Source organism: Pleurodeles waltl, chromosome 1_2 (genome assembly GCF_031143425.1).
Source record: "Pleurodeles waltl isolate 20211129_DDA chromosome 1_2, aPleWal1.hap1.20221129, whole genome shotgun sequence".
Lineage (NCBI taxonomy): Eukaryota > Metazoa > Chordata > Amphibia > Caudata > Salamandridae > Pleurodeles > Pleurodeles waltl.
Genome location: NC_090437.1, coordinates 338,722,674 through 338,746,754, shown reverse-complemented (window position 1 = coordinate 338,746,754; position 24,081 = coordinate 338,722,674). Strand labels below are relative to the sequence as shown.

Genomic DNA, 24,081 nt, shown 5'->3' with positions numbered 1-24,081 from the left:
CTCCAGGCCTACATAGAACCAGAATAAATGTGTTAATGACTGTGTAGCCGTGAAAGGATACCAATTAATGTGTAGGATTTTGTAAATGCACGCACAACATTCACACTGAATTGATAAATGGATAAAGGAGTGTGAGAGGTCTCCATAATGTGACAGGGTGGTGTAGATCTGAAAGTGTATCAATTGATACAAATGATTTTGAAAATATGTGCTCCTCATTTAAACTGCATTAGGTCACATCTTAATTAAATTAATAAAAATAGCACAGGTCTGCATAATAAACAAATGTTTTTATTTCATGAGCGTACACAGCTCAAATAACCCAAACACATAAGAGTTATGTTGAATTGTGCACAACATAGCGCCTACACTTCGGTGTTGTACTGGATCTCCTGATTCCGAAAACAGTTGAGCCCTCGCTTTGGGGAAATAGAGATTGTAAGTGACCAAAGTCAGTGTCCCCTATGACGCTGGGAGAGAAGCTAACATTTAACATTTTTCCCTCAAGCATCTCACATTGGTTGTTACTCAGAGGCAACTGATGCATGGATATATTTTTTGAGGTGCAGAATTTGTTGCTGGTTTAATGAGAAAGCACTTTGTGATATGTCATATGCTATGACCACCGTGTGCTGGAAAGGGAGAAAAAACGTCTACTAGGACTTGTGTAAGAGGAGTAAGGGTGGGCGTAAGGCTGCACTAGCTCATCCTGCCTGTCTTTGATTAGTTTTCTTGCGTTTTCCATGTTCAGATGATACATGAACGGTATTTAATGGGCTGACAAGTCCACTGGTCCCCATCCTGGAGAGAGCACTTATACAACCAGTGCAAAGCAAGGTTAGCATGGGCATAGTAAAGTTGCCTTCTGGGACTTGTATTTTTGGAGTTTTCCATCATATCTACAGGCCTACAAGCCTCAGAGTGTAAAGTGCGTCGTGCTCGAAAGCTAGACCTGGCTAAGGTGCCGAGCAGTGGACAGCGTCACTTGGCCTCTGTGGCCCCAACTGACTCTAGATAGACAGATAGGCAGATAGATAGCCTTATATTGTGACATACAACTGTTCTTGTCTGCTGGGGATCTTTTGGACCAGAAGCACTAGTCCTCTTTCATGTCTTTTAATAGATAGGGGGGTGTGAAAAATAATACGTTAATGACATATATATTCATATATATTTGTATACACATATATACATATATTTCTATATATATATTATCATATATATTACACACACACACACATAGATTACCTACTGGCAGTCGCCAGTAGGTAGTTATAGACTGGACCTAATTTCCATAGGAAAAGCATTTTTTTGTTCTGCTAATAACTTTAGTGCTGTTTGCCGAACCTTCACAAAACTTTCTAAACGAGTTTGCTAGTCATATCAGCCACAGTCTGGAAAGTTTTGGGGTGATCCTTCAAGCGGGGGCCAAGAATAAGTAGGGGAGGGTCCCAAAACACATTTTCCCTATGCAATTTCCCAAAGGGATTTTAGACAAGACTACAGCTCGAATCACTGAACGGAACTACACCAAATTTAGCAGATTGGAAGATCTTAGTCCACAAAGATTTATTTTTGTAATTTGGTGTGAATCTGTTCAGTAGTTTTGGAGTTATTCAAGAAAAAAGATGTATATTCAGAGACTTGGATCCATGTGCCAGCAGCAATACCGTATTTGGCTGGCCGGAACTTGACAGGAAAGTTGCAGCTACCATTTTGTCCATTGGGAAAGCATTCCTGGCAAGAAAAATAAAAGTCAAAACTGATAGAAGGGCTCAGGTAGAGGTACCCTGGGACTTATGGAGGGGTCTCTGGGGGACCCCTCATGGGCAAAAAAACTACACAAAAATCATTTTTGGGGTGCGCAGTGATCCCGGCTCCTCCGCAGCGCTTATTGCATCCCCCATTGGAATCCACAATGGAGCCGCAGATCCAGACCCAATTAAAAAAAAATACACCACTCATAGACCCACTCCCACACCCACTCAGATACCCATTCACACTCTCACACACCTACTCACAGACCCACGAAACCACTGCCACACCCACACAACCACTCACACACCCAGTCACAGACCCACAAACCACTCACAGACCCACTCACATGCCCAGCCACTCACACACACACTCACACACACATGTATACACTCACACACTAATTTAAACACCCACACACACCCATACAGCCACTCACACACCACTCACAGCCCAACAGCGTGGGGTTGGCTGCATGTGACCTTAGAAATTCACTAAAAATAACAAAGGTTACATGGTGGTTATAGTTAGGTTCAGATTTTACCCACACAAACCATAGGAATTCAACAATTATATTTATACCTATCTCAAGAAATTATAACTGTGCCCTAAGGTAACTATAACTCATGCCCTCGCCATGCACTGCTAATTACCCTAAATATTACACCAGTCATGACATCTTCTATGACGTCACTGATAATATTACTGCAACATGTGCAATAAAATTGTTGATGAGAAAATTGTGCCCCCCTAGGTCAGTGAGCAAGTCCTATAGGGACGCCATCTGGTCAAAATAATGTTTTGTAAACAAAAAGCTGTGTTCCAGCTGGCATTCTAGACTCTTAATTATTAGACCCCCTGGGCGGACCAGGGCCTCGGGTCATTGAGGTATTTGGGGAGGACTAGATGAGTGCCCCCCCTCTCTGAGCCAGTTTTGGCTTTAACAAGGGGAGGGGGCATGAAGCCTCCCTCCCAGAGTCATCAATTTGCCCCAGGGTCCTATCCCCAGGGGCCCGGTTTATAAAAAATAAAAAAGAAGGTAGAACACAGTTTTGTGTTACTTTGCTTCAAGGGGGTGTATCGTGGGTGGCACCTGGGCGCTCCCATGCAACTCTCCATGCTTTTCTTCTAACATTAGTAGACAGGGTTTTGTGCCAAAAAATAACACTGCAGGAAACGTCAAAAGGAGAAATGTTTTCATTTCTCCTTTGTTTTCCGGTTTTGCAGGTGTGGTGCACTGCACAGCACAGATACCAAGTAGGAAAAGTTGTAAAACTTGTCTAGTCATAGTGTTTTGTACTGCAGGGGAATCCTCTCAGTACAAAACCTACGCTAGACGGACACACACACCCTCTCACTACGGCGCAAAGGTGTGTGCTTGATGCTAAGCAGCAAAATTCCGCACTAGCACTAGGGAGAGGTGAGGAGAGTTCAATATCTCTGTAAATATGGCGCTCTCCTGCTCTCTCCCGGTCACACAATGCAGCGCAGTACCTTCGGGTGCCGCGCTGCACTGCGTGCCACCTTGGTGAATCTGGGCCTAAATGCATGCACCTGCCCTGCTTAGGACCCTGGATACTGAATACAATTAGAAGATTCCCCAGAATTTAGGAAGCTGTAGATTTAATGAGAAAAGATACTCAGAACCCAATCCGGAGATTGTGCTTTCTCTTACCTCTCTCGTAAAGTGGGAACACCCTACCACACATCCGAGCCTCCTCCTCACTACCTACCACACATCAGAGCCTCCACCTCACTACCTACCACACATCCGAGCCTCCTCCTCACTACCTACCACACATCCGAGCCTCCTCCTCACTACCTACCACACATCTGAGCCTCCTCCTCACTACCTACCACACATCCGAGCCTCCTCCTCACTCCTTGAGTTCGGATGGAATTTGAAGACCTAGGTGTGCAAATAGCCCCTCCACCACCCTTGACAAGACTGGATTTACACCCGCTCAGCACCTCTTTTAGGTAATAGTGCGCTCTACAAATTTACATAACATAACAACCCAGACAGACTAAACAGAAGAAGGAAGAGAGAATTGAGGATTTCGGGCCTGATTACAACTTTGGAGGAGGTGTTAATCCGTCCCAAATGTGACGGATATACCACCAGCCGTATTACGAGTTCCATAGGATATAATGGATTCGTGATACGGCTGGTGGTATATCCGTCACTTTTGGGACGGATTAACACCTTCCTCCAAAGTTGTAATCAGGCCCTTCGTTTTGGAACAGTCACCTCAAAACTGGCGTGAGAGAAGGAGGGATCCGACTGGAACGGCAGTATGGTCAATTTATGAAGTTTATGCTAGAACCAGGGGGCCTGTCAATGCAGAGTGGTCCAAACACAACAGGAGTAAAACATTCTGGAAGACCCAGCCTTTAACTGTGCCAAGAGACCATTTTATGTTTCTGTCGCTTAGGGCAAACCCATTACTTCTGCGTACATGGCTAAACATATCAGTTTCATAGAAAGTCTACTTCTTAATATCATGCTAAATTGTCGAAATTGAATATGAGTTTGGGTCAGTGCCTCTTCATATGTTTTTTGTTCCATGGAGCTATATTCTTTTCTGCAACTGTCGGAAGACAGGTCATTTGTGCTACTTTGCTATTTCGTTTCCTATAAAACTGGCACAAGGGAAACGCAGCATTATGCCTTTTCTAATCTCTTTTACGTCTACCTCGGCAGCTGACATCAATAAACCCATTTTTCCACAACTGAAATGCTGCTCCGAGGATGTTATTTTATTGTTCGCCTAGGTACACGTGAAGCAAGTTATTGTGTTTTTAATGCACAATAAAAAAGCTTTTTGGCACTGATCTCCTGCAGTGAAGGGTGAAACCTTTTCTTTCAATATAAATTTACAAGGGGACTGCACAAGAGATATCACGGCGAACAGGAAGATTTCTAAGTGCGAGTTGGCAGTCATTAAGAGAAGTTGACACTAAGGGCTCGCTATGAGAATTACCTGGTTGGACGTTGATTATCTAGTTATTTCCCTGGTCGTTGGAAATGTAGGTATTTGTGGTTTATTCTATGGTTGCTATAAATGTCATTCATGCACAAGAGTAAGATATGGTTCTTTCCAGCTGTATAAGCCACAGAGCAGGAGCAGGGCCAGACTGGCCATTTTGTCACACTGACATCTTCCGGGTGAGCTGCATGTCAGGGGGCTCCTTTCAGAGCGGGGTGGGCCACCACCATCCATTCATGGTCCACGGCCCAATTCTAGTCGTGGTTTCTTGCATTGAGGGTCTGATTTGAACTTTTTTGCTAGAGCTGAGTTTGTGTTCCAGTCCTGCCCTGGTCAGGAGAGTAGGCCAATTATTCCAGAGCTGGAAAATAGGAACCAGAGGAGGGATTGGATAGAGAAGGAGAAGACCACAGGGTGGATACCGAGTGGCAGTACAGGTGGGATACAAAACTCCCCAGTAATGACTCCTGTAGAATTCCTGTCACAGGTCACGGCCTTGTCCAGGCCATTTCTCCCTTTGTTTACCTGCGGCCTCTGGATGATTGTTTGCCTGTATCCAGTTCCTCTCAGTGGCTTTCACCATCGTCTCTGTTGTTCTGCTCACCCAGTGATGGAAGAAACAAGTCACACACCACCGCGTTCTGTCTGTAGCATGGTGTGTTATGTGCAGATGCATGCCTCCCTTCTTGGCTTTCATTTCTTTCACTTGAGGGAAGGGCAGACCATGGACACAAGAGTCGAGGAGGGAGGGAATAACATTCTCAATACGCAGAAGGCCCTGCACAGCTCTCCACTGGCTGCAGTGAGGTGGAATTGCTTGCTGAACCTGCTTTTGTGCCAGCCTACCTACTGTATCACTAGCCTTACCAAATAGAGTCAGGCAAATAACACAAATAGCACTCAGAGTGAGCAAATTATTAGTTGTTTCGCTGCTGTGCAAACCTAATGACATTGAGCCAATTACAAAGCAGCTTACTTGGCTAAGCAGCAGTAGCATGCTCCCACTGCCAGTCACCACTGTGGCCACCAGTTCAGCCTAAAGCAGGGCCCTGGCCTCAGTCACCCCTTACACACAAACACTACTGAAATTGTGTTGTGGATGTGCAGTCTCCAATCCTTGGTTCCTGGGATGTTGAGGAAAGAAATCAAGGATGCATAAAAGCAGGTCAAAGGGCCAGGCGCGGCTCCTCCGTTTGGGCGGAGTAGCGTCGCCTCCCCTCCCCCCGCCAGCAACAACTGCTGCAAATCCTTTCACAAGGAAAGGGGTGGGGCATTGAGGAGCACATGTGTGTTTGGCCAGCTGTCTCAGGGCCGGCAAAACACACATGCGCACAGGGCTCTCTCCAGCCCAGCAACATGGTTGCTGGGTTGGAGAGAGCCTGCACAGGCTCCCAGTCTGCCTGGGAGTGCAGCCAATCCTGACGCTGCTCTGAGCAGTGTCAGGATTGGTGCAAGGCAGGCTGGGAGCCTGTGTCTGCAGCGGAGACGGGAGAGGAGCGCGCGGCAGCAAAGCTGGTAAGTGATTTTTTTTTTTTATTAATTTTCTCCTGCGCCCCTCTGACCCCTCCCCACCCCGATAAAGCCCCGCTCCTGCAAAGAACCCGAGCAAAGCAGCAATGTGAGCGTAAAGCACACTAGCAGCCAATATAGTACAGAAATGGCAACTTCCTACATCCCATTACACAGCTGTCTTGTGTCTTTGTCTTGTCAGATGTTTCCTTTACACCCTCTGCTATCCTGCTTGGTCTTGTAATGTCTGGAAATGGCCAACAGCCAGTAATTTGCATGCCGTATCCTTCATTGTCATTTGTGATCGTTTTTTCACCGTATGTACTTTTACACTACATTGTTTTGTTATATCACCTTGGTGTATGTGGTGGCAGACTTTTATGGGAGTAAGTCTGCTGATATACAGTCATTGCCATTAACCATAGTTATCTCTCATAAACAAACAAAGAAGACCCTTGAGGAGGTGAAGGAGGGACAGAGGGAAGAGCAGTGCTTCATTTTTAAATAAAAACGTGCCAGGGCCCAAGGCTCTCCTCTGAAACACGCGGCTGCTGCAATTGAATGTACGAGTACGGAATACTGAGGCAGCGTAATCTTGAAGGTATCTTGGGCCTCTTTAATCCATTTCCAGCCACGTTTTGCCCTTTCAGCTCACTCTTGCAGCTTTCTGCTTTTCCCCTTTGTTACGCTTTTTTGTTTTCTCTTCATCCGTCTTTCCCATTTGTGTCTTTTGCTCGCAGTAAATGCTTGAGGCAGAAAAATAAGCGCCGGCCCTCAACAATAAGTGTTGGTGCCCCACACCAGAAACCACTGGCTCAAATTAAGCACCAGTCATGGTGTGTCTTTGAAAGTTGTGACCTTGGACACAGAGGGCTTTTCCAATTCAGTGGGATGTGACCCCTACACCAATCCTCTGCAGCGGCCATATCAGTCTCTTGGGCTTATGGCAAATTGGCAGTTGGCAAAGTGATACTTGTTCTTTCAAATGTTTCAGTTCACTTCACACCTGGCTTTGCTCTCTATGGTAGCCAGCTTCTCCTCCTGGACAGGCCCTCCTCCCATGTGTTTCTTCTCTCAACAGGCAGGAAAGCTTCTAGCCCCTTTAGTCAGACCTTCATCTCATCCGGCACGAAATGCAGAATTCAGGTAATATCCCTTCACCTGAGAGAGGCAGAGAGAGGAAGACACACACAACCCACACACACTCTCTCTGCAAGGTTTTGGGGGTCTATATAAGAGCTGAAATGTATACGACAGTGGTAAAGTGGTCAGTAGAACACACTCTCTCCGACACAGAGAAAAAGGTCTGTTCACTCTACGGATTCACAAAATACAGTATGCTGCACACTCCATGTCACAGAAATGGTCTGAATCTCCCATTACTAGGAATATGCCTAGGCATCTGCGAAAAAGCTAGATTACTGTGACACTAGGCCAAAAACAAGCAAGGGTATCAGTTTCTCATGTAGTCAGGTACTCCGAGCAGGAGTACACCCGTTTACCATGCAGTGGGGCATTCCTGTCCAAACTAAAGAGACTTTTATTTATGTAGTCCTACCCACTGATGAAAATGGGGGTATGTTCCAAAATATCAGTGGCATCCTCAGCACTGCCACCGTTCGGCCCAGGATTCCCTCCATCAAGTTGGCGCCCGGTGTAATAGATTCTAATTCCTAGGTACTGAAACATGCCCAGCACCCAGCTGAGGGGGTCACACTTCAAAGCCTGCATGTCCACCGCACTGTGCACTTTTAATGGGAACAGTCACAACTTCTCCAAATGTACCCTCAGGCCTGACACTAGTCCAAGCCATCTGCTATGCTCATCATTGCGGTCCGGTCATTTTGGAATGAATCATTTTTGTTATAACACTTTATCAATTAGGTTCTAGTTTCATCAAGCTTTAACTATTGTGACTGGGCAACTTCCCATCAGCAGTGTTTTGGAACTTTATTCACTAACCCTTTTTGTTTTAGCACAAATATCTCAGTTGGTATTGTGTTTCCTCACGTTTCTTGGCTCAGATATAGAAACCAATCTCTCTTCCAAGGCCAATGTTAAAAAAATCTAAAGATCATAAAAGTCAACAACTTTTTTCCACTGCCCAGGCTATTTTCCTACACCAAGTTGCCTGAGCTATATCCTGTTCTCTGGTCCCATAGTTCTGACTGCACTTAAATCTGCCTCTCTTGCAGCCGCTTGCCTTTTAGCAGTTAGTGGGCATCTTCAATTCAGCATTAGCACATTCAACCAGAATTGAGCCCTGAAACATAGAAGTAATTCACACTAAAGACAGAAGTAACACACTCCTATCAATCGAAAAAGCTTTTGGAGTATGTGATGTGGGTAAAGAGTTCAAACATCCACACATCATTGGAATATATGTTCTCTGTCTGCCTTAGCATAAGCACCTATCTTTTAAAACAATTGGAGACTGTTCTGTTGTCTTGTGAATGTTGTTCTTCTTCCCCAGATCTAGAAACCAAAACTCTGCAGGGTGTCAAAGGAGAGGACAGGCTCGGCATTACTGGAGCTTTCCTAGTGGACAACACCAGTGTCGATTTCCAGCGCTTTCCAGACAAAGAAATACTGAGGATGGCCGGGCCACTTTCTGCTGATTTCATTATCAAGGTGAGTGACACTTGCACTGGAGGGACATAACAATGAAAGTTAAGTGCATGTAGGGAAATATAGATTTACTATTCCCCACTCCACATATACATACCTTAAAGACATTTTTGGGCGCTTCTAAGAAAAAGGGTCTTCCCGCCTCCTTGACCAGAGCTCATGAAGTGGGTATACTGGCGGCCCACTATAAAGGTTCACACCAGCAGAGCAAGATCCTAAAGTGGTCAAAATTAGCCATACTTGACTGGTCGACAGGTCGAGTGTGGCTCGTTTGGCCTGTTTTGGGATCATACTTTGAAGATATATGTGCTAAGTAGGTACATATTAGTGGAGTTAGGTAGAGAATATCTGTTGTTACTTACCTGTGTATATTTGTTTCGATGTTTTATCCTCAATATTGTGTCTCATCGATATTCTGGGGTCGTTATTCAGGGCGCAGACTTTGAGTTCTTGATGATGCTTTTTTGGACATGAAGTTGTAAATCGGTGCAGCTGTTCAAGGATAGTTCTCCAAGTTCTGATAGTTTAGCAGCGTTCTATCTATATTTTTAGCGATAAACATCCAGATGTGGTTGACACCTTGTTAAGCAACACTGAACTATCAGAAGGCCCTATATGCAAGATCTGAATGCTGCTGTCCATCTTTTTTTGACTGTAGGACAGTGGACCAAGTGCTGAGCGTCAGGAGACTGCATTGGTTGTCACTGAACTGCAGAGTACCATGTAAAATTCTGTGATTGATCTAACAATACCAGCATGCCCTAACGCCACAATACAATGAGAAACATTACCATAAGCTACCAAACAGACCCTTAGCTCTGTGGTCAACTGTTCCACAGCATGATGACTGCCGAATTTAAGAACTTATGAGACAGCTGCTTTTCCATGTTTGTACTGCAGCTAAGTAATTCCCTTTTACCAAACACCCAGTGCCACCCCCTATTAAGTCCCACCTGACAGAGGTTAATAATTGCTGTTCCAAAAAACAACTTTGCGTGTGGCCTTTGAAAAGCAAAGGATTCTCAAATGCATAAGTAAATGTGTGTATCTTAACCAAAAAGCCCACATCAGTTGATACAAACCACATCCTGTATGAATTGCCTTAATGTGCTAAGTTGTTTATTTGTGTTGGGCCTGAAGAGAGACAGAGAAAAAGAGAATGCATTTATGTACACTATAGTGGTGTTCGTATTTTATCATTTAAAAAATTGTAAGTGTACAAGCTTATGCAGTGTTCAGAGGTAGCTGACTTGGACGGGGCTGATATTCCGTTTTAAAAGCGTTTTCTGTTGTTATTCGTATTTGCGTACTTATTGCTTTCTAAATGTATATGTATTGATCTTCTTTTACTAGTATTTATACGAATGTATTTAAGTAGGAGTAGTTATTGTTGCATGGTGGAATTAGAACCCTCTCTATTGTCCTCTGAGGGATGGAGAGCTGAGTCCACCCTCCGAAGGAGCCTGCTTCTGAGGTCGCATTCCAGCAGATGCTTACTGTTCTGTCTCCTGGGGTACCCTGCTGTACAGCACTTAGGCGAGCACAGGAAACGGTCTACATACCCTAAGGGAACTAAAATTACTTCAGACAGACTAGGGACTCAGTTAAGAAAAGGCTCTTAGTACATTTTGAAGCCGGACACAGGGCTGCAGAAATAATGGCCATTAGGTAGGTTACCCTGAGAGTACGCGTCAGTGCACAAACGTGCCGGTGGACAAGTTAAAGTAGGCCCTAAGCCTGAGTTATGTTATGAAATGATCATTAGGAATATAAATGTGTCACTGGAACAGCAACCTATGTCCTCGCAAAAGCATTTACTATCTGTGGCTGCAGCATTGTGTGCATTTGTTCATTTTGTTCCACTTAAAGAAAGTCACCAGATTATTCGATGATGATTTGGGGAGAATATGGGACTATATATTGGCTTGAAGACTAAATAATTTCTTTCTCAAGGTAGCTTGCAGCAAAGTGCGCACATGTGCAAAATGCATGAAGCTAACATAGTGATTGATTTTGCCAGTATATCAGACAATTGTTCCAGTGACACACAGGCTGAAGTTATAATCTCTTTCGAGCGAGCCAATGCTTTCAGCAGACTTTTTAGAATTCAAAAAAAGATCACCCACAAGGGGAGAACTGGGTGTTTCTTTTCTAGTCGCTTCTGTTTTCTGGTCTTCTCAAACCAAATCACAACAGCATAATAACATTGAAGGGAGTCCGGGTACCTTCCTGCTTTTGTGTAAAGTAATACAAATTTACATTTAAAAGATCCAATTCATGAAAAAGTTTTTAAACAAGGTACAGTTGGAGATGGGGACCTCTGCCCGAGCATCTCCTAGTTTACTATTTTCACAAATATTCCCACGATTACTCTTGGAAAGCTTTGCCAATGAAAGCCTTCTAGGCCTACTCTGGGTCAGTTTGTGTGAATTCCCATGCAAGCTCCTGCTCCCGCTCTATGGAGTTCCCCAAAGCAGAGAACTCCCCACAGCATCCCCTGTGCAAATGCACTTTTTCCCTCTCTGTGAAACATATTTTTCCTTCTGGTGACAGTTCTCCCCCACGTGTCTAGCAAATCTGCAGGTGATCTGTTCCCCTTCCTACCCTGGAAGGGGAATTACACCAGCCATTGCCTGGAATAAATTTACGACCTTTACCAGGATTGGAATGGGATTGATCAGACTTTGGGAATGATGACAAGATTCATGATTGTGAGCGTTCCCAACTTTCCAAGTCAAACTGTGCCTTGGAAGGGAAACTTCTTGCCCCTTGAGTGGAGGGGATTCATGGCCATTGAGATCTCTGCCCACATGGTAGAAATCTCTGCCCCATAAGTAGGTTTACGCCCACTCTATGAAGTCCTGGAAGGCGTAAAAAAGAGGATAAATGCTGTTGCTTAAGCCCTCTGGTCTCACAGTTGTGTTCCCTGTCATGGTGTACCCAGAGAAATCCTACCTCCTGATCTCCATGTGTGGTCGACTCAGTCGCATAAATTCAGGCTACAAGGAATGCTATTATTTCACCATTAATCTCCTTAGCTTCAAACAGAACATGCTTAGTAAAGCCCTGGTAATCCAACCCGCAGTGTAGCTTGTAGATGCCAAATCACGTATCTGTTTCCTGACTCGCTCGAGAACTCCTTTATTCTCATCTCCTGCACAGCCTTCCTGTCCCACGTCTCTCTCTGTCTTTCTTGCTGTCCCTTTCCTTGCTCACCCTGCATTCTCTCTCCTCCTCTCTCTCCCTCAGGCTGTCTCACTTTCTTTCCTGCTCTCACTCCCTCATGCTCTCACTCTGCCTTTGTTTTTCTCCTTCCTGACGCGCTAGCCCCAGCTCTGTCTCGCTTTCTCCTTCTTCACTCTCACTAATCCCTCTTCTCAAGCTCTTTCTCTCTCTTTCTTTCTCTCGCTTTTGCACTCTCTCTCTTTGTGTTTCCCTCTCTGCTTGCCTTCTCAGGTTGCATACCATGTTCTCGCTTTCAATACTACCTGGATTTTGTAGGTAATTAATTACATGATTTAATTGATGCTGCCCTCTCTCCACGCTAGGCCACCACCCATGACAGCGCCAACTCCTAGAAAGTGGATTTTAAGTCATCTGTCAAGCACAGTCATTTGGAAACTACTTGGCTGATTATATCATTGTTAGTGTCGTGTAACTGGTTTATGCACGGATGTCCATGTAAAATTATGTGGAGCATTTAGTTGTCACATAAAAAAAACATAAAATATTGCTCAATACATTTTTAGGCTAGTGCAACTCACAAAAATAACTTTGACCTTTTGGGAGAAAAGGCAGCGCAAATCTCTAATTGAAGGTATGTGTTTGACAACCAAACATAAGCCCTCCGGCAAGTGCCTTGTACACGTGCACACTCACATGTTGACTCACTGGCGCTTTTCTAATGACAGTGTCAACGTTTCTCAGTGTTAGCTGCACAAGGTCAGAACAAGGGCGTAATGCAGGTCCCGGCAGCCACTGCGCGCAGAGGGGCCCTAGCCTGAACGGGGGACAAACTCTTCAGGGGACCCCCGCTCTACTCATGACCAATGACTTTCTGTGAGATGGGGAGGCTCAGGGGGTCCCTGCACATGCTGCAGGCGGCCCATCGTTTTGCGTTACACCACTGAGTAAGCACAGTCTGAGACAATGTTCCAGACATGCTGATGGCAGCCCTAAGGTATCCATTATAGATTGTCAAAGTTGTACTCTCAGAAGTGTATAAAAAATGGGAGAACTGTTCAGAACACGTTTCCTCAAAAATGATAAATATGTTTTGGATGCAGGGATTGCTGCTACTTAGATTCTATGTAAACTCCTCGAGTGCCAAACATTCCAGGGACAGAGGATTTTTCTTATCCTCAGAATGTCCAAGTCCAAACACGCTTCCCTTCTCTGCTTTTTAGAGTGTCCTGACAAGCCTTAAACGGATTATTTGGCACAGTCTCCGATTTTGCAGCCTTCAAGTGGCGCGAATCTATCAATGCGAACGTGAAGAGCATTAATTAATGTTCCTTAAAGTGACAAACGTATGGTATTCCTCGCACCGCCGGGTCTTATTTGGGCCAGTTGTATGCACGTATGTATGCATGTGGTATTTCTACAGCACAAACCTAGCCAAAGGCAGCAAAGGGATATAGAAGGTCAAAGACAAGCATACGGTCAACTAACCAGTGATAGACGAGGTATCTGGGTGGTGTACTGGTAATCCATTGCCAGGTACTGTTCTTTAAAGAGGGCTGTTCTAACTCTTTCCTAAATTGGAGCAGCTGCATGGGGGCAATCCTAATAGACATGGGGTTGTCTGTGATCGTAGTTGCATAGAAGGAATAGGCCTGTTTCCTTTTTTTGTTTTTTTTTAACAGTTGTTAGCCTGCATTAGGATGGTGCCCTGGCTGCATTTGTGCTGAGAATCACCAGAAATGTTAGGGTTGTCTGCCAGAGTGGGAGTGGTGTTTGTGATGGCTTTGAAAAAGATGCTGCAGCCTTCGAAGATGTTGTGGCCTGGCAAAGAGAGCCTATTAAGTTTCATTAGGATGGGAGTGATGGGATTATATTTCTTCAAACCCTGGGTGAGACGCACAAGTATGACAGGAAGAAGGTCAGAAAGTCCACTACACCCACTATGACCTCCCATTCAGAAAACCTACGGACCGGACCACAGAATTTACTCTGCACTTCTGAAACCCCATCAGAGCCAAGATACCAAAGGCTTCATTAATACTATACTCCAAACAAAGCACAAGGTAACAGCATCAGATACAAATCATGGGCAGATATCCAAGGCCATGTAGTCAGGAGATCTCTCTAGTTTGTCCAACGAAGCTGTGCAAAGGTTTTTACACGCTGCAGTCTCCATGTAACATCTGTGAAATAGAAAAGTCTTTAGAAAAGAGTGTTATGAGATATAATAGAATCCGCATATGAACTATCAGGCAGATGCCAGAAATTAGCTCTGTTTTGCTGCCAAAATAGAGTTCCTCATATTTTACCTTTCTGCTCACACTTGTGTTTCTGCTGATGAGTAGTGAATGTACCCCATGCTGAATGAACATATCTAAAAAATGCAATTCATGCAATGTCATGCTTTTTGGTATTTTTCACACAGGTTGAAACATACACTGGAATGAAACTCAGCATTACATTTGCCAGATATTCTCGAGGCAGCAAATCATAGATTTATGTACAGTTTTTGTAAAGGCTTAGGTCTTCTCAGGCTGAGTACAAATATTGATGCATTCCACAATATCTTTCCAGACTAAACTCTACCCCCACCTCCTTCCCGATGTTTGGCCCAGGATTGAGAACAAACATATCAACATCTACACACAAGAGGGAACACCAAGATGGGTGGGAGACATCCCTTCCCTATCGCCGTCCAGCAAAGAAGCTTCTTACTTCGGTGCTATTCTGATTAGGATTCCATAGGTTGGTGGTTGCCCTTCCAGCATGATCTCCGGCTGAAAAAGTTTAAATGGAAAGGGGAGCAATTATTTTGGAAAACAAGACACATTTATAAAAATGGCCACTTCAGTCTCATCTTCCTCAAACAAATATGTCAATGGTGCATGTGAGTCAAAAGGATCCAACTTCGTTCTGATAAATGAAACAAATCTACCCATACTAGGAAAATGTAGATTTGCACAGGAGTTTCACACTGTCGATAGTGTAATTAATCGAAGTCTGCTGTTTCCCATCTTAAATAAGGATCTCTATTTGCATCGTTTGCTTGTATATTTGTTCCTAGTCAGTAAACTCTTAAGAGGTGGAGTGAATGATAAATTGCTGCTTTGCTCAGAATGTAGGACAAATATTTATATTAAAACATGAAAAAGACAGAAGCTGTACTTATCCTCATTTTAAATCATATGATTCTCTACATTTAAACAGGAGCTTTAAACTATCAGTCCAAAAGAACTGATGACCATTTAGAATGAATATAGCCCTTTCTGAAGATAAATGTATCTATGGTCAGAAAGATGAAAAATGGCTAATGTATCTACCTATAAGATAGCTGGGAAAATGCAATGACCTGAAGTATAACACATGCGGATGGACAACCAGGTAGAATCGCATGCCTTACCTATTTTCTATACCTGCAATTTCTTTAGGTGGTAGAGATGGAGAACAACCCAGTCAAAGTACATGTGCAAATCTTTCCCAATATCTCACTTTGAGACACCCTTTGGTGTGTTTCTGGAATTGGTCTTGTATGTTATTGAAGGTACTTTACTGCTACCAAACTAAGTTACATTATTTTCCATATACAAAAGCACTACAATTAAAATTCTATCACAGACCCATTTACACTAAGGAAAACAACTCCACCTAATTAAGTCTGATATCACAAATCTTCTACTCAGTCTTGTCCATTCTCAGTGCCTCCATATTCTTTGGTTCTGCTTATAATTTGCTTCATATATATATATATATTTTAGCCGGTTACCAGGTCCCATTAAACTGACATTTTTATTGTGAGATTTGATGCCTCTTTAGCTGGCAGCCACCTACAATTGTTACTGGACTTTACTTTAACTGTTTTTCCTTGTGGAGGAGACAGAGAAGGCCAAGACATGTCTGTGGATGACATGGCCAATGGGTTAATGTCAGCAATGACAATGATCTGCCTTTGCTTTATGTCAAATCATGTTTTTTCTGTTTGGCGTTGGACACTTTTACCATCTAGAGGGTTTGTGTCATTGACTAAGCAGAGGGGTTGATATTCCCAGGACATAATTAGAAGTCGGTAGCAGAAGCAGCTGCTACCTTGTTTGCCCTTTGGTAGCCTTGGCTCTGAATATAATAGCCCTGGACTAAGGGGACTTAAAAGCAGCAGCAAGAACAGAACATACGATGACCAATAAGAGGTCTGTTTACCTTCAGTAGTTTCCAGTTCTTGCCCTTCCCTTAGCAGTTCTGTAGCTCATAGGCGACTGTTGAATAATTAAGGGCTAGGTCTGCTCACATAGCACTCACTTAATTTAGATTTTTTCCTTCGTGAAGCAGAGATAGAGAGTTAGCTATCTTTTAATATTTTTCCCAGTCATGTGCAGTCAACTGAGGAGTCCAACCACTGAGTATTTGTAATCGTTGATTCCATCAAATATCTGGTGGCATGCTCATTTACAGTTCTTCACCCATATTTATAAACAATATTTAAAAATTTCAAAGCAAGGAGTGTCACCCATACCTCAGTTTCTTCAAGCTCATGTCCCTTGCACTGATCAAAACATTCTCAAATTCAGTCCCAAAAAGGAAATTTCTTTGGCATTATTCTTCACTCATAGGGAGAACCCACCCCTCGGTCTGCACTGGACACTGTTATAAAAAGGGTATCCCTTGGATTGCTGGGGAACCAGCTTGCTTTAGTTTATTCCTTTTTTTGGCAACATTGACCATCTTTACTTTGTCTGTTCCCGATGTCTTTCAAGTGCAGGAGGATACAAATAGTCCCTAGTGTGCAAGCATCTTGATGGCTATTATCGTCAATATATCACATTATATCACAGCATATCACATTATAAATCATCTGTGTCTCTTTGTAAGTGGATTTTATATAAGCTTAAATGGTATCAGACCCTCTTGTCTTAATCTAATATACACCTCATCAGAGGTCATAAAAATCTAGATACACACATCCATGCCAAGAGACCGTCACTTGCAAGCCTTCAATCCAGCTTAAATCTCAAGATGCCTGCATCACCCACAAAGTGCTGCCTACTAAATGAAGAATACATTACATACTTTGGGAGGCCAAAGAGAAATTAGAGGTAAGCTCATCATCCAGTTGAAAATTCCTGAAAAATCAATATCAGGGCTTCTTGTGGCATGCTCTCAGAATCTAGAACCACATATCTGAAGTGCTCACATTTACACTGAACTTGCTAGCTTCTTAGAAGTGATCAAAACCCCACCTCTTCACACTGAACCTCAAAATCGAAGAATGATATTTCATATTCTTCCACCCATGGCAGGTGTTTTCTCAACCTTCTACTGTATCTAGACATTTTTTGTAAAGCACCCAGCGGGACATGTGACTAAGTCATCTAAATAAATATATGTAATAAATAAATACATCTTCAGACAAAGGAAGGTAATGAAGGAATGGACTTTCATCTCTGCTATAGGTTCTGAACTGTGGACACCCACTTGCCATCCAAAATATCTGAAAGATGACTACTTCAAGTTCTGGAGAGACAGTCAAATATGCCTGTTCCTTTCAGAAGCTATAAAGGTTCCCTTTGGTTTAGAAGCAGGGCCGCTCCTTCATTCCTAACATCATTTGAGATCTTCAAACCTTTGAGGCCACCTCTTGTCAGGCTGGCACTCAATCAATTTGTTAATGTAAGCAATGGTATCTATGAAATGGAAACTATTGCAATTAAAAAAATATGGAAAAAGTGCCATGAAGGGTCCAAATTACTGCTTTAGACACTATGGTGGGATTGCTTTTTCACTTAGTGACTTGAGCCATGTGTTTAAGAAACCATTTTATCATTAAGCAGCTCTGCATTTCTTCGTACTGGCAAAGATACTAAAATTGCTTCCTCCAATTTGTACTCTTTCCATTCACAAGCGTAATGTAAAACACATGGCTTGAAGCCACAGTATACAAGAAACGATATGGGAACTCCACCAAACACAAAGTATTTATTTCAGGAAGTCAGAAGGACCTTAAGGATTTCGTCTGCCAAGCTCTAAAACATGTTTCGGATCCAGGACTTTAGAGACTTTATTCACATGGAAGCTCCTGCCGGAGCACACTTGGTTGAAGGTCACACTGGAAGCCAACTGGAAAACGATATCAAGAGTGGTGCCTTTGAGAGAATGAAGCGTTTTAGATTTTGGACCTGGCCGGTTTGGACGGTTATGTAACTCAGGAACTTTAGTCCTGGGTAGAAATTGACGACAGTTAAAATGAACCTAAAGAAACCAAACTCTAATTCAATAGAAAGATCTTTCTTATATTAATAAGATATTATTTATGTCAGTCGATTTCTTGTGTGAGGTTGGAGTCCAGCAAGTGTCCAATGTTAATATTATAAGCTTTATCTGATGAGTTCTTGAGCACTACCGTCAGTAGTGGAGATATTTGACCTCTGAGTGGACCGCCGGGAACATGAACCATACTATCAACATTGAGGCAGAGGGACCCCATGGAACAAAATGACTCTTCTCAGAAGTCAAGAGCATGACCACTAGAAATGCTGGTGACTGTTACTGGCTTTTCCTCCCTGCTATTTTATCACCATGGAAAAGCTGAATATTTAAAATGGTTCGACAGAGGGCATTTTTGTCAAACAATATAGATCATCCTACGCAACTGGATGCGTTTCAGAGCCCTGAAGAAATGATTGATGACACGTGGCATGATATGCCAAGAGTATCAGCATCTGCGCATTGCATAGCCGTAGCCAACCCTATGTGTGATGTTAATACAGGTAACCAGTAAAATACGCTGACAAAGCCAAAAAGTCAATGTTTAATATGCCAAAAAATGTAAATACAAACGCTCTTTGCAACCATTTTATGCACACATTTTGTTTATCAGATGAAAGCCCGCACTACTGGTTAGCAAGTGCTGGAAGAAAGTAGCAAAAAACATTGCTTTATATATAGAATGCATTAAGGAGAAAAATACGTGTGACAAACAGCTAGTTAAGTTTTTTTTTCAAATTTAAAACAGTCCCTCCTGCATTCTAATGGAAGCACTTTGTGGAAGGTGACAACATGAGGTGAGAGGGTATTCTCTGGATGGAGCCATGGCAAACCCTACTCTGTGCATATTTTAAAGAGTATGTTATCCAGACAGCTGCGCTGTAAAGCCAGACCTAAAAAACCTAAAGCCCAAAAATGCCATTCACAAGTAGGCCATTATTACAAATAATTTAGATGAGTTATGCGCTAACATTAGGTGTATTTTGTAATTTATGGACATACTACTTTGGAGGTCATTTAGAGTGTGAGGCAAGCTGTAAATAAAACAATCGACGTGTGGAAAGTAGTTTTCACTAGGCCTGGTAAAACTTGCTTAAGTGAGTGTAGTGTAATTATGCAAAATGACTACAAAATTACTTGAAATTACGTGTAATTGCTCGACATGGATCTCGTACTCAAAAAATGACAAGATTCGTACAATTTCAACTCGAAAATGTTATTTACAGTTGCTTGTGTTCAAAACCCTTCTGTTTGCATTCGGATTTGTAGTTTTTTGTTACAAAAATTACCCAAATAGTCCGCTTGGCCAAAAAGTCTCCCTGAAATGCCATTTGTATTAAAAAAAATACCAGTATAGTTTATCTTGCGTTAAAAATTCTTCCTGAAATTATGTGATGTGGCGTGTTGGTGTCAACTCAGTAATTTCAAGTACATTGTGGCCAATTACCAAGATTACACCAATTGGCGTAATTAAATTTCACATAGCCTCTTTCTCACTGCATTAAACAATATTTTGAACGTCGCCGATAACGCGTGGTAACTCCTCCCAGATGTACCAATTCCAGGGGCAATGAAACTCTGAGGATGGAAATGGTGAGAGAAATAATAGGGATCACATGTGGGACTCTGATGATCGCCTTAGAAATGAGGAAATATCAGGGGAGTCAGTCATTTGGTTTCTGATTTCTCTCAGTACTTCCCTCTAGGCGCCATCTGTTTTAAGCAGGCAGATTCCCTGAGTAACTGTTAAAAGGTACTAATTGGTTTATAGAGTTCAGAGAGGGCTACTGTTAAGGGGGATATGGGGCTTTAGCGGGTACAGGAAGGGTATCCTTACGAGGTATGCAATGGTTTTTAGGCTGCAGGGAAGAGTAGTACTAAGGGATATTAAGGGGCGTTTAAGCTCAAGGAAAAGTAGTGTTAAGGAGTAGTAAGGGGCTCTTGGGGTTCAGGGAAGGGTAGTGTTAAGGGATAGTATGGGATTTTTGGGGTTCATAGAAGGCTTACGTTAAGAAATAGTTAAGCGATTATTGCGTCAATGTCAGGTTGAGTTAAGGGTTTTAGGGTTCAAGTAAGGGGAGCTCTAAGCAGAAGTAAGGGACTTTTAGGGTTCTGTGAAGGGTAGTATTAAGTAGTAATAAGGGGCTATTAGGGTTCATGGATGGATAGCTGTAAGGTGGGATAAGGAGTTTTCAGGGTTCAGGGATGACTAGCTTTAAAGGGGTAGAGGGGTATATTAGTGTTCATTGAAAAGTAGTATTAAGGGATACTAAGGAGGGTTTAGGACTCATGGAAAGGTAAAGGATAGTAAAGGGTGATTAGGGTTCAGATATATGTAGTGTTAAAGGGTAGTAAGGGTTGTTAGCATTCAGGGATGGGTAGGTGTAAGAGGTCATAGGGGTTTGAGGGTTCAGGAATGGGTAGCGTTACTGGGTAACACTGATTTGAAGGTTCCAACATTTTTAAGCAGTAGTAAAGGTTTTTAAAGTACAGAGAAGGGTAAGTAAATGGGCAGTTAGGGGCTTTTAAGGTTTAGAGATGGGTAAGTTTAAGGATTTATAAAGTTTAAGGTTCAGGATTTTTTAAAGCGCACAGCTACTCAAGAGTGTGTCCCTCCTCTGAGCGGACTAAGTGAAGATCATTACAGTACAGGAAGACCATCCTACTAAAATGCAGAGAGAGATAACCATGTTTTCAAATTCCATCTGAAGCACTGCTCATGCTTAAGAGTATGTGGGCGAAAGGGAAAAGCATTCCAGACCATGGTGGCGCGATAAGAAAATGAAGGGCCATCCTATTTTTTTTTTTTTTTTTTGAGGAACTGTCGCAAAGAGGGTGCCAGAAGAGCGAAAGATTCTCGCCGGAAAATAAAGTGTAAATCTCTTGAACAGATATGCAGGTACAGTCTTGTACAAAGCTCTATAAGTTAACAGCAGACCTTTGAAGCGTATCCTCTCCTTCACTGGCAGCCAGTGTAACTCCTTAAGATAATGGAGAATAGATGCCCTCTAGCAACTGAGGGTAGGCATTCTGAACCAGATGAAGAATCTTCAGCTGATAAGCCGGAAGGCTCCAATAAAGGTCATTGACATAGTCAAGTTGAGAGGTAATGAGAGCATGAATAATAGTTTTCTGGGTCTCCAGTGGCAGTAAATGCAAAAGTGTATTTATGGATTTAGAAGTCCAAAACATGAGCCTACAATGCTTGCCAACTGGGGGTGAAAATTGGCATGGTTATGAAACGTTAGTACCAAATTGCATACAGTCAAGGCCGAAGCAGGAGGTACAGGAATATGTGGCTGGGACAATATTCATCTTCCCATACAGGGAGAGGAGAGCCAAATAAGATGATCTCAGTTTTGTTGGCATTAAACTGATTACTGTGCCACGTCCAATGAAAGACCACTGTCAGACTTGAATTAAATCTGCAGAAAGCATTGTGAGCATTCCTGTCCAGAGTAAGAAGAAGCTGAGTGTCATCAGCATAGGACACAATCTGAACACCAAAGGATTCCACCAAGATTGCCAGGTGAGCTCTGAGGGACACCCAGCATTAAAGGTTTGGAGTTAGAAGCATATGGAGCCATCCAGACTGATTGACTTCTGCCTGTCAAAAAGGGAACGAACCAAGCCAAAGCTGATCCACCCACACTAATATTTCCAAGCGATGGAGGAGAATGAGCTTTTTCAAGATCTTAGAAAAAGCAGGGAGTAGGAATATCGGCCTGAAATTGACAAATTCGATCTGTCAGCAGAAGGCTTTTTCAGTAGGAGTACTAACATAGCTTGTTTCCAGCAGCTCAGAACTATTACAGACCTAAGAGAGCAACTTAATAAATGTTTTTAGAATAGGGTTTATAGCCTTACAATTTACACTCAAGATACGTGGGAGACAGGGGTCATCCAGGGAGCCAGATTTACACCCTACCAAGGCTTTTTTGGTCTCCTTAAGTAGCAGGGAAAAAATCCAGTAATGGCCAACATGGTGTCTTGACTGTGTTGGTTCTAACAACATTCAAATCACAACTAACAGAAACATCACCAGAGACAGTCAGGGTAGAGTTAAGGAGTAGTAAGGGTTTTTTAGGGTTCAGCGTTAAGAGGTAGTAAGATTTTTTCATACAAGGAAGGGCAGTGTTAAAGGGTAATAAGGGTTTTTTAGGGTTCTGGGCTGATAGTGTTAAGGAACAGTATGGAGTTTTTAGTGCTCACGGAATAGTAGCACTAGGCAGCTGTTAAGAGTAGAGGTAAGTGTATCCTTAAGGCAGTGGTCTTCAAACTATTTAATGTTGCGCCCCCCAAGTGAAGAAAATAGCATTGGGGCCCCCTGAACGTTTTCATAATTATTCTATTAAATTGGCAATGTTTAAATATGTATAGACTTATTTAAACATTTCAGTTAAGTTCTGATACTATTTTAGAAATGCAATCAAATACATGTTGCCAAACATACTTTTCTGATCAGGCAGGCCTCATTAACGTGTAAAAGTATCCACAGTGTGAATATTAGAAGTGGGTGTTTTGAAGAGTATTTGGAGCCCCTTCCCTTTAGATACATACTCCCAGCTTGGATACAAATGACAAAACATGTTATTGATGGCTCAATACAGAGCGGTTTACTGCTGCTCGTTTTTTGCAGCTTAAAACAGGCCATGTTAGCAGCATAATGCTTCTTTTGGTCAGAACCTGGCGTCCCCGCTGGTATCACCAGAGGTTCCCTTATTGAAGCCCCCCCCCCCCCAGTGTGAAGGCCCCTGCCTTTAAGGGTTAGGAAATAATTTTTAGGCTTCAGAGAAAGGTGGCATTGAAGGGAATTAAGGGATTTTTAGGGTTCAGAAATGGGTAACTGCAAGGGGCAGTACATATTTTTTAGGTTTCAAGGATAGGCAGCACGAAGGGATAGTAAGGAGTTCTTAGGGCTCATGAAAGGGCGGCGTTCAGCTCTAGTAAGGGCTTTTTAGAATGGAGGGAAGTGTAGTGTTAAGGCATCGTAAGGAGATTTCAGGTTTCTGGGAAGGGCAGTGTTCTCAAGTAGTATGGGATTTTCAGGGTTTAAGGATGGGTAACGTGGAGGGGTAGTAATGTTTTGAAGTTCATGGAAGAGCAGCATTAAGGGGTAGTAAGTGTTTTCTTCAGGTTTGTGGAAGGGTATCATTTAGTGGTAGTTAGGAGTTTTGAGTTTCGGGAAGAGTAACGTTAAGGGGTAGAACATATTTTTAGGGAGTAGGGCAGGGTAACGTTAAGGGGTAGTAAGTGGATTGTAGGTTTGAGGAAAGGGTAGTGTTAAAGTGTAGTAAGGTTTTTTTTCTAGGGATCAGCCAAGAGTAATTTAAAATTACAGTAAATAAATTAGTTAATTTAATATATATGAAGGAAAATATATATAATAGTATGGTAATTAAAAAAATTAAATACTAAATTAAAATAAATAAATAAATTACCTATATGTAAACCTAGAAGAAATACAAACATGCCAGCGAAGTGAATGTATCACGGATGTAAAAAAATTGTCATGTAAACATATTCCCAATATACTTACCTTGATATAATGACTGCCAATGAAAAGGTCGACGAAGTTAAAACTGACAGGACCATGAGGAGGAATTTAGAGAGAAGAATAAGCAAAGGGGATCCAGGGAGCTTAAAAAAAGAATTTACACACACGTCTCTCAAGCCCCTAATCCTTTAAACTACGAATTAGAAAGAAAAAATACAATTCTCTAAAGGAGTGCCATGCTAGTGTATCTCTGATATCTGTTAT

General features: G+C 42.6%; 1 protein-coding gene across 1 annotated transcript in view; it reads left to right on the top strand.

Annotated features, from left to right (window-relative positions):
* The window catches only part of ADAMTSL1 (ADAMTS like 1), a 731,427-nt gene that overhangs the window by 345,768 nt on the left and 361,578 nt on the right, over positions 1 to 24,081 (top strand). Inside the window, exon 7 of the mRNA XM_069239462.1 lies at positions 8,728 to 8,885. Within this exon, the coding sequence (XP_069095563.1) occupies positions 8,728 to 8,885 (158 nt within the window). The remainder of the gene's footprint in view (positions 1 to 8,727; positions 8,886 to 24,081) is intronic.